Source organism: Halichoeres trimaculatus, unplaced genomic scaffold (assembly GCF_033239565.1).
Source record: "Halichoeres trimaculatus isolate MK-OKI-2021-1 unplaced genomic scaffold, fHalTri1.1 fHalTri1_scaffold_8, whole genome shotgun sequence".
Taxonomy (NCBI): Eukaryota; Metazoa; Chordata; class Actinopteri; order Labriformes; family Labridae; genus Halichoeres; species Halichoeres trimaculatus.
The window spans coordinates 4,529,156-4,544,687 of NW_027437186.1; the positions used below are offsets into that span (position 1 = coordinate 4,529,156).

At 43.7% G+C, this 15,532-nt stretch overlaps 1 protein-coding gene across 1 annotated transcript in view; it reads right to left on the reverse strand.

Moving 5' to 3' along the window:
• LOC141795201 (NACHT, LRR and PYD domains-containing protein 12-like) overlaps positions 1-15,093 on the reverse strand; it is a 37,144-nt gene extending 22,051 nt beyond the window's left edge. The window contains exons 1-9 of the mRNA XM_074676008.1: positions 14,484-15,093; positions 10,316-11,662; positions 9,772-10,252; positions 9,339-9,512; positions 6,524-6,697; positions 5,340-5,513; positions 4,417-4,590; positions 4,065-4,235; positions 2,992-3,165 (exon numbers count right to left, since the gene is read on the reverse strand). Coding sequence (XP_074532109.1) covers positions 2,992-3,165; positions 4,065-4,235; positions 4,417-4,590; positions 5,340-5,513; positions 6,524-6,697; positions 9,339-9,512; positions 9,772-10,252; positions 10,316-11,662; positions 14,484-15,093 — 3,479 coding nt within the window. The remainder of the gene's footprint in view (positions 1-2,991; positions 3,166-4,064; positions 4,236-4,416; positions 4,591-5,339; positions 5,514-6,523; positions 6,698-9,338; positions 9,513-9,771; positions 10,253-10,315; positions 11,663-14,483) is intronic.
• Positions 15,094-15,532: the final 439 nt, after the last annotated feature.

Sequence of the window (15,532 nt, forward strand, 5' to 3'; positions counted from 1 at the left end):
AAGACTTAAAACAGTGTTGTTCTAACAAGAATCAATTATTGTGGTCCAACTAATTGTTTAACACCAAAATACTATAAGTCCATCAATCATTGTTTGCTTGTCAAACCAAGAAGTGGTAAATTACTTAAAATAATAATAATTAAAAAAATCTAGGCAGTATTAATCCTTTAGACCGCATAGTTCCCATTCTATATGAAATCTTTAACAGTGAAGTCAGTGTAAAAAATAATAATTCAGATTAGGGCTGTCATTTTAACGCGTTAATTAGATTAATTAATTACACCGCAAATTAACGCTTTATAAAAATTAACGCAGATTAATCTGGATCCCAAACCCGCAGGGCGTTCAAAGACGCACTCATTTTTAAATGTCTGGCATTTACAAACCGTTTGTCCTACATGGAAAAAGAGGAGTTCTCGTCAGATTTTCAAATTTCCGACGGTCCCTGAATGTATCACACCTGACGTCAGCAACATGCTGTAAACAGGAGGGAGGGAAGCAAGAGTGATTGTGACTTCCGTCCACATCGCGTTTATTCACACACCCTTTTTGAAAATCTTCAGAAAATCAACCGTTTGCTCTAGCTCAATTCTGTAAAAAACAGATAATTCTACACTCTTTACTGCATTAAACAACCCCTGAATGATCGATATATGTCCAGTATTTAAATCTTAAGAATTATTTGAAAATTTCCTTCCATCTTCCTGGTGTCATGTTTCAGCTTGGGGCTGCTCTGCACCAATCAGCAACAGTTTGTGTGTTCAGAGCATGTTAAACTGAAAATACTTCACTTTTCTTTGATCCAAGACTTGAATTAAGTATTTTGTACATAGTTCCTCTCCGTTTTTAGCCTGTAGCCCTGGTTCTCCTGACCTCATAGAAGTATAGAAGTTCATATTGCAGTGAAAATCGAGTCAACATCGAGTAAAAATGTGACAAAAGAAAAAAACGTCCTAAAAATCAAATCAGCTTATCTTAGGTGCAGGACTGTGTAGATTTTTGTAAAGATAGAACCATAAAACTTTTTTCATGTGTTCCTTATGCATCAGAGTACCTAAAAATGTGTTGTATACATTCCCACCTTATTTTTAAAGGTTTTTTTTAATGTCTTTTAATGTAATTTTAATGTCCTGGAATTCAAATTCTTTATTTTGGGACCTTAAGCAGATATGAGATTAAAATGCGATTAATTAGATAAATTAATTACAAATCCTCGAATTAATTAGATTTTTTTTTTTAATCGCCTGACAGCACTAATTCAGATACTTTAATTAAAGTATGTTTACACTATTTCCATATAACCTTGATAAGTATTTGTAAATTAGGGGGTCAAATATTTTTCTTACAGCACCTCATATCTGTGACCAACATCTGTTGAATGTGCTTCAATAACATGAATAAACCTAACCCTAGTTTTCCTTGTATTTAGCCAGAGTTGGGTCCTCGCTTCTAATTGGTCAGTCCTCTGTCTTGTGAGCAGGTAACAGGGAAATTAAGTTGTTGTTCACCTTCCCACTCTGGAACAGCCTCAGGATGAACATAGCATCTCATTAGGTCTGAAATGACTCTCAAAGTGGCCACGACTAAAAAACCCACCGTCTTTCAACTCAAACAGACCCAGACTCCCACCCTGCAAGACGGAGCGCTACCACAGGTCATTCCTCCCAACTGCAATAAGTCTCTATAACACATCATAACAAACCAAACTCTCATCTTATGACATCCAGCATTTAAAATAAAATATAAAAAATATCTTGTTGCTTTTTTTTGGCACATCATCCCAGTACTCACTGTTATCGTCAAATGCTGATCTTACTCACAAGGTGGGCCAGTAAGATTTACCCTTTTTTTTTTTTTACCCATTTACCCCAGTTTTGGCCACACATCACTCAGCTGCCTGGAGAGAGAGAGCAGGGAGGAAGGGGGGGTGATGATGCCATCACAAATGCGATGATGATTGGCTGGGTGGGCGGATCATGCCCTCTGATCATGCCCTGCTCACACTGTCTCACTGCACACACTGACTGCTAAACACAACAAGACAGCGGCAATGGTGTCGAGCCCGGGACGTAAAAGTTGGATATTGCTCTGTTTATTGTGCAGCATTATACAGATACAGAGAATTGCACTAATTACAGGACAGATTTTTCTTTGTGTTTTACGACCAAAGTTTACATTTTAGGGATTGGGTTTTTTACTTGAATGCAAAGTGTGTGAAGATTACTTATTTTCAATATTTAATTTTTAATACCTTACTGAATATTTAAGAGTTGGACATTGCTCTGTTTATTGTGCAGTAGGCCTTATGTGTATATATATATATATATATATATATATATATATATATATATATATATATATATGTGTGTGTGTGTGTGTTGTGCATGTGTCTGTGTGCATACACGTGTAGGTGTGTGTGTGTATGTGTATATAAACATATATAACATTTATTTATGTAGTTGTAGTTCTTTGGGAATGTCTGATCTCTATTAGTAGTCATACTATTACTACTAATATATACTGAGAAGAAAGGGGGAAAAAGTAAAGGAAAAAAGAAAAAAGGAAAGAGAAAGGGAAGAAGGAAAGAAAAAAACAAATAAAAGGGATGAAAGGAGAAAAAAAGACACACTGTTTGTTTGTATTTGCAATTTTAAAAAAAAGGTGTTGTGTCAAGTTGCAGGTAATACCTAAGGCTAGAGTTCACAGCCAAAGATCAAACCAACCTCCTTATGAATACGGTGATGTCATACCGTAATGGCAGCTCGCTGACTCGCTAAGTATGTAAGATAAAAAAAAAAAAAAAAAAAAAAACTGATTCGGAATTATCTGTGGTCCTAACTTAAAAAAATATATAAAAAATTTAGGCTGAATATCTTTTTGTGTTTTTTTTTTTGTTTTTTTTTGAGAAATTCCAGTGCTAAAATTTGCATGATTCATTTCCACTTTGAACATGTCAGAGCAGCAGTAATAACACAGAGTGAATAAACTGACCTCAGAGTCTGCAATATGCAGAGAGGGCTCTCCAGAAAACCACACAACAGATCCACTCCTGAATCTCGCAGTGTGTTGTCACTAAGGTCCAGCTTTCTCAGATGGGAGGGGTTGGACTTCAGAGCAGAGGCCAGAGAAGCACAGCTGTTCTCTGACAACCTGTAGTTCCCAAGTCTGAGAGAAAAATAAGCGGTAAGTTCAGAAATCTTTTAGTGTTGAATAACGTGTTGAGAGTTGAAAAAGAAGAAGAAAAATGATAGTCCACACAGCTGAAGCCAACATTATTCTGTATCTCCTTCTCATTTGGACTAACTACGAGATTAAACAGAGTTGGTTAAAAATGGGTATGGAGATCTGGAATTTTTTTATGCTTGTTGCTGACAGGTCAGTACAAACAGTAATATTAAGCTCAGGGACATTTTGTGCTTTTATGGTTATTTTACATCAACATACTGCCTTACTACAGGACTGACCATACACAGCAGCTGCCAGCCAAACACCATTAGAAAGCTTACTTTGTGTTTCTTTGATTGATTTTAGTGAAATAAGTGTTAAAAAGCTGAAACTGGTTTTTACCGGTCATCTCTGCTTCAAATGAACATGTGCATGAGAAATATCCCCAGCTGGGTAAAATCCCTGAACATGCCTGTTTCTATGTGCTGAGGGCAACCAGCTAAGAGGAGACTACATAGTTTGATATAAACTAAATAACTAAAGACAGATTAATTAAAGACAGATTTACAGATGTGAACACGAATATTGATGAGAAAGGAAACAGAATCAATAGAAAACTATACAAGTTTGAAAAAATCTTCTGGATCCAGATGAGACTATTGAAGAAAACTATCAACAGTCATTTTATTGATCTACAAACAGTGGATCTCTTTCACACGTATTTAGAGTCACACAGTCTTCACTGAAAGCAGACTAAATACAGTACATTAAACATCAAAAGATGAACTCAAGATAATTTTCAACTGAATTTCATAAATGTGAGGAGTGCATGAATAAAGTCAACTACCATTGTTACAGTTGTCAGAGCCACAGATATAACAGAAAGTCAGTGAACTGACCTCAGAGTCTCCAGTCTGCAGAGAGGACTCTCTAGAAAACCACACAACAGCTTCACTCCTGAATCCGGCAACCTACAACCCAGGTCCAGGCTTCTCAGATGGAAGTGGTTTGACTTTAGAGCAGAGGCCAGAGAAGCAGAGCCGATATCTGACAACCTACAGGTCCCGAGTCTGAATGAAAAAGAAATAATATATGAATATATTTTACATATATAATATATGAATATAATATTTAGATATAAACTCAAAAAAGTTTTCAACACAATCTTATAAAGTTAAGTCATGTCTGAACAAAGATAATCTCCATTGAAAAACATGTCAAAGTAACAATAAACAGATTTTGTACACTAACCTTAGAGTCTCCAATCTGCAGTCAGGATTCTCCAGAAAACCACACAGCATATTTACAAATAAATCCTTCAGCTTGTTGTCACTAAGGTCGAGCTTTCCCAAATGGGAAGGGTTGGACTTCAGAGCAGAGGCCAGAGAAGCACAGCTGTTGTCTGACAAGCTGCAGGTTCTCAGTCTGAATGAAAAAAAAAAGTGGTGAGTTTAGAAATCTTTCAGTGTTGAATAATGTGTTAAGAGTTGAAGAAGAAAAAAAGGAGAGTCCAAACAGCTGAAGCCAACATTTATCTGTTATTCTGTGTCTCCTTAGGACTAACTTGGGGATTAAACAATATTGGTTAAAATGGGTATGGAGAGTTGGTATTAATTGATGTTAATAGCTGATTGGTCAATAAGTCAGTAATGTGCCTGTGTTTGTGTGCAGAGATCGATTAGCTAAGAGGAGACTACAGAGTTTGGTGTACACTAAATAACTAAAGACAAGAAGAAAAGTTTACAATATTGGAGAGAGCTCAGTGACTGGAATTAGGGGCATTGTCTAGACCTCAGATTTATGGATATGGACACAAAAATTTATGAGAAAAGAAACAGAACCAAAAATAAAGCTGAAATGAGCTAAGTGGTTCTCCTTGATTGAGATTGAGCTATGGAAGAAAACTATCAACATTCATTACATTGATCTACAAACAGTGGATCTCTTTCACACTTGAAGTCACACAGCCTTCTCTTACTGCAGGCTATATTTAGTACATTAAACATCAAAATGTGAACTCGAGAATCTTCAACTCAACTTCTTTCATGTGATGTATGAACAAAGTCAATTTCCAATTTTAAACTTACTAAAGCTTTGTTTAACCAGACAGAAAACCAACTGGGATTGCTAAACGTGTGAGAGCCACAGTGCTAACAGAGAGCCGGTGAACTGACCTCAGAATCTCCAGTCTACTGCGTGGATTCTCCAGAAAACCACACAGCAGATGCACTCCTGAATCCTGCAGCTTGTTGAAGCTTAGGTCCAGCTCTCTAAGATGGGAAGGGTTGGACCTCAGAGCAGAGGCCAGAGAAGCACAGCTGTCCTCTGACAAACTGCAGGTCCTCAGTCTGAATGAAAAAAAAAAAAAATGGTAAGTTAAGAAATCTTTTAGTGTTGAATAATGTGTTGAGAGTTGAAAAAGAAAAACATCGAAAGTACAAACAGCTGAAGCCAACATTACTTTGTAATTCTGTTTTTCCTTCTCCTTTGGACTAACTTATGTAACAAACAGAGCTGGGGGAAATGGGTATGGAGAGCTGGTATTTATTTTGATGCTGGTAGCTGATAGGTGAGTCTAGAACAGGGGTTACCAGCCTTTTTGAGACTGAGGGCTACCTTAAGTGAAATCGGTTGTATGGAGGGCTACTTGTTTAATACAAACTTCCTGAACAAAATAGCACAGATCACCTTTTAATAGCAACAATAATAGTAGCAGAAGATATACTTTGGGGAGAGACTGCACACATGTCAATGTGAATTATTCCACAATTATTATTAATGATTTACACAACAATGGTGGTAGGAAACATTTCTAGAAGGAGCTCAATTGTGACCTGTGCTGTTTTTGTACATGCCTTGCGGGCATCTGAAGTGGTTCTCGTGGGCGCCCAGGTGCCTGCGGCACTACTTTGGTGACCCCTGGTCTAGAAAGTAGAGTTAAGCTCATAGACAAAAACACATGGGACAAAAACAGTATTTGTGCTAAGAAGAGTCCAGCACATTGGTGGTCACATGACATGGTATTCTCCAAGATGGTTAGTATTAACATTAGTGTTTATGGCAATGAAAATTGCAAATGCCTGTTTGGCAATAAGATAAAGAAGGATCAGTCAGCAGATATTAGCTATTTAGTTCACAAGTTCACTCATCAGGGACTGCTCAAGCCCAACCCTTATCAGCCATATTAAACAACATATCAGACGGGTTTTTCTTTTTGTTGTTGTTGTTGTTGTGTTTTTTTGTTATTTAACCTTAAATTTAACTTTCATTTAACCAGATTGAAAACCCTTTGAGATAGTTAAACATGCCAGAGGCTGAGCCACAATAATAACAGAGTTCTGTCTGTGAGAGCACTGACCTCAGACTCCCCAGTCTGCAGAGAGGACTCTCCAGAAAACCACACATCAGATCCACTCCTGAATCCCGCAGCTCATTGTCACTCAGGTCCAGCTCTCTAATATAGGAGGGGTTGGACTTCAGAGCAGAGGCCAGAGAAGCACAGCTGATCTCTGACAAACTGCACTTCCACAACCTGAATGAAAAATGAATTAAATAAGTACAGAAATTATCCAGTGTTTAAAAATCTGTTTAGAGTTGAAGAGGACGAAAACAACAAAACATAAACACAGCAGCAGTTCATCTTTAAATATGAATATCTATTAGTATTCACTGTTACTTTGAACGTAGCATGGTTGTTGGTGCCAGACAGGCTGGTCTGAGTATTTCAGAAATCTACTGGGATTTTAACCCACAACCATCCCCTGGGTTTCCAGAGAATGGTCCCAAAAAGTGAAAATATCACTTATTATTATTACTGATAGGACTTGCTCCTTAGTTTTAATTGCACTTAGACGTAACTACATGGTACTAACTACTCTACACGACATCACGACATAAAGAGAATGCCTTGGGGGGCGGACCAAGTGGTAAATGGTAGGCAGGGCTCTTCAAGCTAACCACCTGGAGGACCGAGCTGTGCAGCCGTCCACTCCCCAATCTTAACTTTTTTTTAACTGTATTAGGATCATAAATATCAACCCATGACAGAGCGGGAGAGGTAGGGTGGGGGGCCGTTCTCACTTGGTGTCCTCTGGCCTGCTCCAGGGGGGACTGGGGGCAGATGAGGGCTAGAATTACCTGAGAGTGCTGGTGAGCTGGGGTAAAGATGGGAGGGGGATAGGGGTGAGTTGGGATGGGGGGGGTTATGTTCAGGGGAAGCTGGGTCTTGGGGAGAAGATCTCTGTGGTCTTCGGAGTCTGGCCGGGTGCGCTGGGGCCTGGTACCGACTCGGGGTAGTGGTGGTCTGGGCTGGGTCCATCCTCCCAGGGTGCCTGGCCGGGCACCCTGGGTCCTACCCCCTGCACTCCATTGGGGACCCCGCGTCTAGCTGGGCCTATAGGCTTTAGTCCCTGGCCCCCTGGGGCTCTCACTCCGCGGTGTCAGTGGCCTGCCTGTTGCCTTCCCAGGCCCCCTCTCCTTGCCTCCTCCTGGGTTGGCGTGCTGCTGTCTTCGTGGTGGACTGTCTGAGCTCTGTGCTCTATTGTGGCTGCTAGATCCTTCTAGTGTGCGTCTGGCCTCTGGGGGTAGCGGGGCCACATCTGCAGGATCACCTAACCCAAATCAAAACTAACCCCCAATATTCTGCACCTGTGCTCCTATATGTGTAGGTCAGTGTATGCATCCGTGTATATTTTTATATACTTATACATATATTTCTACAATTGTCGCTGATGTGCTCACTGTTGCTCATGATCTCTCCAGCTCATTTCTTCACAGGTTCTTCTTGTGATTATGATGTCAAAGACCTCAGGATACTGTCTCTTCTCAGGCTCAGCAGCTGGTTGTTTGGTTCTACTGTCTGTAGTCATTTGCTCAGTTGTTATGGTTGCTCTCTGCTGTTGTTTTGTTGTTTCTCTCTTCCACTCTGTCTAGTCTCTTCTCTACACTCTTTCCCTTTATCACTGTTTTTTTTTCTGATATCACCTTGTTCTGGTTAAGCAGTCATCTTTAAACTTGGCAATGTATGGGAAAAAAATATCCCAAAACACTAATAAAGAGTATCATTTTAAAACTCAAGAGGAGCCTTAAACACAAATGGCTCTCCTTGGAAAAGTAAAGTGTTCTGCACAATATGGCAGCCAGACCATAATTCTGTTGTCATGACGCTGGACAGGACAAAAAAAAAAAAGAAGAAGAAGAGCATCTCTGAACACACAACACGTCCAACCTTGAGGCAGATGGGCTACAGCAGCAGAAGACCACACCAGATGCCACTCCTTTCAGCTAAGAACAGGAAACTGAGGCTACAATTCACACAGGCTCACCAAAATTGGACAGTGGATGATAGGAAAAACGTTGCCTGGTCTGATGAGTCTGGATTTCTGCTCCACATTTGGATGGTAGGGTCAGAATTTGGCGTCAACAACATGAAAGCATGGATCCATCCTGCCTTGTATCAACGGTTCAGGCTGCTGCTGGTGGTGTAATGGTGTGGGGGATATTTTCTTGGCTCACTTTGGGCCCCTTAGTACCAGTATAGAGTATTGTTGCTGACCATGTCCATCCCTTTATGAGCACAGTGTACCCATCTTCTGATGGCTACTTCCAGCAGGATAACGCTCCATGTCATAAAGCTGGAATCATCTCAGACTGGTTTCTTCAACATGACAATGAGTTCACTGCTTCATCAGTGGCTCCATCTTTACAAACTAATTTGGTGAAACTTATTTAGGAGTCAACATCACAAGGTTTACAAAGATGCTGAACATGTCGTGAGGAATTGTTGGAAAATATAAATAAAAAAAGACATAACAAAGCATTTCTTTGAGGAACAGTGGAGGCAGAAAATTCAATGACTTCTTCAGTTTCTCTGAAACTAATAAGAAGCTTCAGCAATCTGAGTTCTTCACACCAAGTGGAAGTTAGTTTTGACTTCATCTACTCTGAGGGACTGAACTCAATGTGAGTCTAAGGCAGCTAAAAAACCTGGCCAGTCCAGCTCTTTATCCCTCCAATTTCCCTTACTCCAACAAGAATTCAGCTCACCTGGTAAATATTGACCTGAGGGACTTCGCTTAGAAAAACTCTCAAAATTTACAAAAAAAAAGTGAAAGCTCAGAAAAAGTTTGAAAGAAAAACTGAACAAAAGAATGAGCTTCAGTCAGTGAACTGACCTCAGAGTCTCCAGTCTGCAATGTGGACTCTCCAGACCAGCTGACAGAAGCTCCACCTCTGAATCTTTCAGGTAGGTTTTACTCAGGTCCAGCTCTCTGAGATGGGAGGGGTTGGACTTCAGAGCAGAGGCCACAACTTCACATTGAGACTCTGAGAGCCCACAGCGTGAAAGCCTGTAATAAAGTGAGTTAGAATGAGAAAGGACTCATTATATTGTGGATGTGTTTGATGAGAACAGAGTGAATCAGATCCTGTTAAAACTGAATGTCATCAGAAAGATCACTGACTCTGAAACATCTGAAACACATCAGAGACAAAACACATCATGTTAGACTTTGAAAAACCAGAGGAATTAGGTTTTATAGTCTATTTATTTTGAGATCTAAACTATTCTATCACATTGATTTTCATATTGATCTGAGAGAAACTTACAGAGCCTTCCTGCAGTTCCTCACAGTTGGAACCAGTCTCTGTCGCCCCTCAGGTGATGTGTTGTACTTCTTCAAATCAAACTCATCCAAAACCTCCTCTGACATCTGCAGCATGTAGGCCAGAGCAGAGCACTGGATCTCAGAGAGTCTTTCTAATCTGTTCTTTGACCTCAGGAACTTTTGGATCTCTTGATGGACTGAGAGGTCGTTCATCTCCGTCAGACAGTGGAAGATGTTGATGCTTCTGTCAGGAGAGACCCCATAACTGTTCATCTCCTTCAGGTTGTTGATGACTCTTCGGATCATCTCTTCACTGTTGTCTGTGTGACCCAGAAGACCTCCTAAGAGTCTCTGGTTTGACTCAAGAGACAGTCCATGAAGGAAGCGAACAAACAGGTCCAGGTGACCGTTTCTACTGCTCAGAGCTTTCATCATAGCTTTGTTCAGCAGGTCTGCCAAAGGGGGACCTTTGTGTTCCTTTCTCAGCAAAGTCTGAAACAATGACTTCCTTTTCTTTGTGTGTTTATACTCTTTATGTCGTCCCTCCAGAAAGTCCTCCAGTACTGCTGTATCTTCATGTGTGAAACAGTGGAACATGTAGACTGCAGCCAGAAACTCCTGAACGCTCAGATGAACAAAGCAGTAGACCGTTTTCTGGAAGATCACACTCTCTCTTTTGAAGATCTCTGTACAAACTCCTGAGTACATTGAAGCCTCTTTGACATCCAGACCACAGCGCTCCAGGTCTTTTTGGTAGAACAGGATGTTTCCTTCCTCCAGATGTTCAAATGCCAGCCTGCCCAGCTTCAGGAGAACTTCTCTGTCAGTCTTCGTCAGCTTCTGAGAACTGGTCTGAGGACTGGTTTGAGGACTGGTCTGAGGCCTGGTCTGAGGACTAGTCTCATGACACTTTGCATACTTCTTCTTCATCTGAGTCTGAACCAGCAGGAAGTGTGAGTACATGTCAGTCAGGGTCTTGGGCAGCTCTCCTCTCTGCTCGGTCCCCATCATGTCCTCCAGGACTGTAGCAGTGATCCAGCAGAAGACCGGGGTCTGACACATGATGTGGAGGCTCCTGGAGGTCTTGATGTGTGAGATGATTCTGCTGTACTCTTCTTCATCCCTGAACCTCCTCCTGAAGTACTCCTCCTTCTGGGTGTCGGTGAAGCCTTGTACTTCTGTCAGCCTGTCCACACATAAACGAGGAATCTGATTGGCCGCTGCAGGTCGAGAGGTGATCCAGACCAGAGCTGAGGGAAGCAGATTCCCCTGGATCAGGTTTGTTAACAGCACCTTTACAGAGCACTCCTGTGTGACATCAGACACAACCTGAGTGTTGTGAAATTTCAGAGACAGTCTGTTTTCGTCCAGGCCGTCAAAGATGAACAAAAGTTTCCAGTCAGCCAGTGTCTCTGCTCTCAGCTTCTTTAATGTTGGATGGAAAACATGGAGCAGACTGAGGAGACTGTGCCGCTTATCTTTGATCAGGTTCAGTTCCCTGAATGAAAGCAGGACCACCAGTCTGAGGTCTTGGTTTTCAGAGCCCTCTGCCCAGTCCAGAGTGAACTTCAGCACTGAGAAAGTTTTTCCAATCCCAGCCACGCCGACTGTTAGAACCACTCTGATGAGTTCTTGTTGCTCAGGTAAGGCTTTAAAGATGTCCTGGACCTTGATGGGAGTGTCCTGGAGGATCTTCTTCTTGGAGGCTGTCTCCAGCTGGATCACCTCATGTTGGGTATTCACCTCTTCACTTCGTCCCTCTGTGATGTAGAGCTCAGTGTAGATCCTGTTGAGGAGGGGTCTACATTCTGCTTCATCATGTCCTTCAGTCACACGTTGATATCTCCTCCTCAGATTGGACTTGTGTTCATTTAAAACCTCCTGCAGAGCATCTAATGGAGACAAAGAGAATGGGAAAATGAAGGGATCATTTCCATGAACTCATCAATATGAAAAGATGCGCATCGAGTCCGCCCAGCTCTCTGTTTCCATCTGAGCAAACATAACTTAGAAGCAAACAGAGAAGACGGTGACTGAAGAGACAGCAGACAATCACCTCAAAGCAAAATACGTCAGCTCTGAATTCTGGTTTTGAGTTTCCTCTGAGAGGACAACACAGACCAAAGAAGAAACAGCAGAGAGATCTGCTGGAGCAGGGAAACAGTGAAGCTAGTTTCACTTGGCTTTGAAATGTGATGTTGATCCTGAAATACTTTGTTCTGTGTGACAGGATCATGTCAGCGTGTGAGCCCTAACATTGTGTTTCAGACCTGTAGAGACTGGATCTTTCAGGATGCCTGGACTCACAGCAGAGCAGGACGGCTGCTCCTCCCCAGGAACAGGACTCTTCTTCCTCCCCCTGTGAACACAAGTTGTTTTATTTTCAGGATTTGTTGACAAACATGGAGAAAAAAAAACAGGTGTGTGTAAGAAAATAGTTTCAGTTTGGATCTTAGGTTTCAGATACATCATTAGACCAGAAATGATTCTCAAGAGGAGTTGTCACAGCATTCATATGTCATGGATCATACCTCATGTTCGTGTGCTTTTGCTTGTGCCTGAAGTGAACCGTGCTGAAGCCCACCTCTCGGAAGCGTGCCAAAGCAGAGAAGTGAACCAAGCTCAAGCATAGCACACTTGCGATCACACTGGCCAAAGGATTGGACTTAAGGGTTCAAGTGTGCTCAAGCATTGTACGGTTTGCCTGTGTGACCACGCCCTAAGAAAAAGTATCCATAGGATACACACTGGAGCCACTCAACCAACAGAGTGAGGGTAGCAAAAACGCTGGTATAATATTAACAAAAAAAATACAACAGCCATAGAGATACATTTCATTTTCCACTGTTTATCCGGGTCTGGGTTGCATGGGCAGCAGAGCCATCAGCGAAGACCAGTGACCCCTGTTCCTGGTCACTTACACCAGCTTCTCTGGGGGGATACCAAGGTGTTCCCAGGCCAGTTTAGAGATAATCTCTCCATTGTGTCTTGGGGCTACACCAGGGTCTCCTCCCAATTGGACATGTCCGAAACACCTCCCAAGGGAGGTGTCCAGGAGGCATCCTTACCAGATACCCGAACCAACTCACCTGGCTCCTCTCAATGCGGGGGGGCAGCGGCTCTACTCCGAGCCTCTCAGAGATGTCTGGGCTACGAACCCTATCTCTGAGACTGAGCCCAGATACCCTGCGGCGGAAACTCATTTCAGCCGCTTGTAACCTCATTCTTAGAGCTAGCTTCTGCAGCCGAGGTTCTTCGAGTGAGGGAAGGATGGAGCGAGAGATCGGCAGCATCTGCAGTAATGCGGACTCTGCACAGGTCTGTCGTGGTGAAGAGGGAGCTGAGCCGGAAGGCAAAGGTCTCTGTTTACCGGTCGATCTTCGTTCCCACCCTCACCTATGGTCATGAGTTTTGGGTAGTGACCGAAAGAACAAGATCGCGGGTACAAGCGGCCGAAATGAGCTTCCTCTGTAGGGTGGCCGGGCTCTCCCTTAGAGATAGGGTGAGAAGCTCGGCTATCCGGGAGGAGCTCAGAGTAGAGCCGCTGCTCCTCCGCGTTGAGAGGAGCCAGATGAGGTGGCTCGGGCATCTGATGGGGATGCCTCCCAGACGCCTCCTTGGTGAGGTGTTCAGGGCAAGTCCCACTAGGAGGAGACCCCGGGGAAGACCCAGGACACGCTGGAGAGACTACATCTCTCGGCTGGCCTGGGAACGCCTTGAGATTCCTCCGGAAGAGCTGAACGAAGTGGCTAGGGAGAAGGAAGTCTGGGCCTCCCTGCTTAGGCTGCTGCTCCTGCGACCCGACCCCAGAGAAGCAGAAGAAGATGGATGGATGGATGGGTATCCGCGTTCTTGTTCTTGTTCTTTTGGTCATGACCCACAGCTCATGGCCATAAGGTAGGGTTGGAACGTAGATTGACTGGTAAATTGAGAGCCTTGCCTTCTGGCTTAGCTCTCTCTTCACCACAACAGACCTGGTAGAGCATCTACTTCACTGCCAACGCTGCCCTGATTCTGTCTGTCAAACTCTTGCTCCGTTTTCCCCTCATTGAACAAGACCCAGAGATACTTGAACCCCTCCACTTGGGGCAAAGACTCTCTCTCTGGGCAGTCCACCCTTTTCCAACTGAGAACCATGGCCTCGAACTTAGAGGTGTTGATCTTCATCCTGGCTGCTTCACTCTCAGCTGCAAACCACCCTAGTGCGATCTGGAGGTCAGTGTTTGATGAGGCCAACAGGATCACATCATCCGCAAAAAGCAGAGATGGGATCCAGAGACCCCCAAACCTGACTCCCTCCGCCACTTGACTGCACCTAGAAATCTTGTCCATAACAGTAATGAACAGAATAGGGGACAAAGGGCAGCCCTGGCGGAGTCCAACCCTGACTGGGAACGAGTTTGACTTACTGTTGGCAATGTGGACCAAGCTCTCACTCCGGAAATAGAGAGACTGAACAGCCCATAACAATGGGCCATTGACTCCATATTCACGGAGCACACCCCACAAGATTGCCTCAGGGGACACGGCCGAAAGGCTTCCCCAAGTCCACAAAGCACAGTTGGACTGGTTGGGCGAACTCCCATGCACCCTCTAGCACCCTTGCAAGGGTATAGAGCTGGTCCAGTGTTCCACGGCCATAACGAAAACCACATTGTTCCTCTCGAATCTGAGGTCGGACTCTCCTCTCCAGCACCCTGAAGTAGACCTTACCAGGGAGGCTAAGGAGTGTAATCCCCCTGTAGTTGGTACAAACCCTCTGGTCCCCCTTCTTAAAAAGGGGAACCACCACCACAGTCTGCCAATCTAGAGGCACTGTACCCGATGTCCATGCAATGTTGCAGAGACATGTCAGCCAAGACAGTCCTACAACATCCAGAGCCTTGAGGAACTCAGGATGGATCTCGTCCACCTCTGGGGCTTTGCCGCTGCAGAGTTGTTTAACTGCCTCAGAGGCTTTAGCCACAGTGATGGACGGGCCCAGCCCCAAGTCCTCTAGTTCTGCTCCCTCAACAAAACACACATTGATGGAATTGAGGAGATCCTCGGAGTATTCCTTCCACCACCTGCCTATACTCTCAGTTGAGGTCAGTAGTTCCCCATCCCCACTGTAAACAGTCTGGACAGAGAGCCGCTTTCCCCTCCTAAACCTCTGGACAGTTTGCCAGAATTTCTTCGGGGCCAACTGAAAATCTTTTTCCATGGCCTCACCAAACTTCTCCCATGCTTGGGTTTTTGCCTCAGTGACCGCAAGAGCGGCGCAACGCTTGGCCTGCCCTGCCAGTACCTGCCAGCTGCTTCCAGAGTCCAACAAGCCAACCATGTCCTGTAAGACTCCTTCAGCTTGACGGCACCCTTCACCTTTGGTGTCCACCAACAGGTTTGGAGATTACCGCTGCGACAAGCACCAGCCATCATGCGCCTGCAACTCCGGACAGCTGCCTCAGCAATGGCACCACTGAACATGGTCCATTCTGATTCCATGTCTCCGTCCACCCCTAGGACGCAGTTGAAGCTCTGAAGGTGTGAGTTGAAGACCATCCTGACAGGGTCCTCAGCCAGGCATCCCCAGCAAACCCTTACTACCGTTTAGGTCTACCAGGTCTGTCTGGCATCTTCCCCTGCCATCTGATCCAACTCACAACCAGGTGGTGATCAGTTGACAGCTCTGCTCCTCTCTTCACCCAAGTGTCTAGGAAATATTGCCGCAGATCAGCTGATACGACTACAAAGTCGATCATTGATCTGCGATCCAGGCTGTC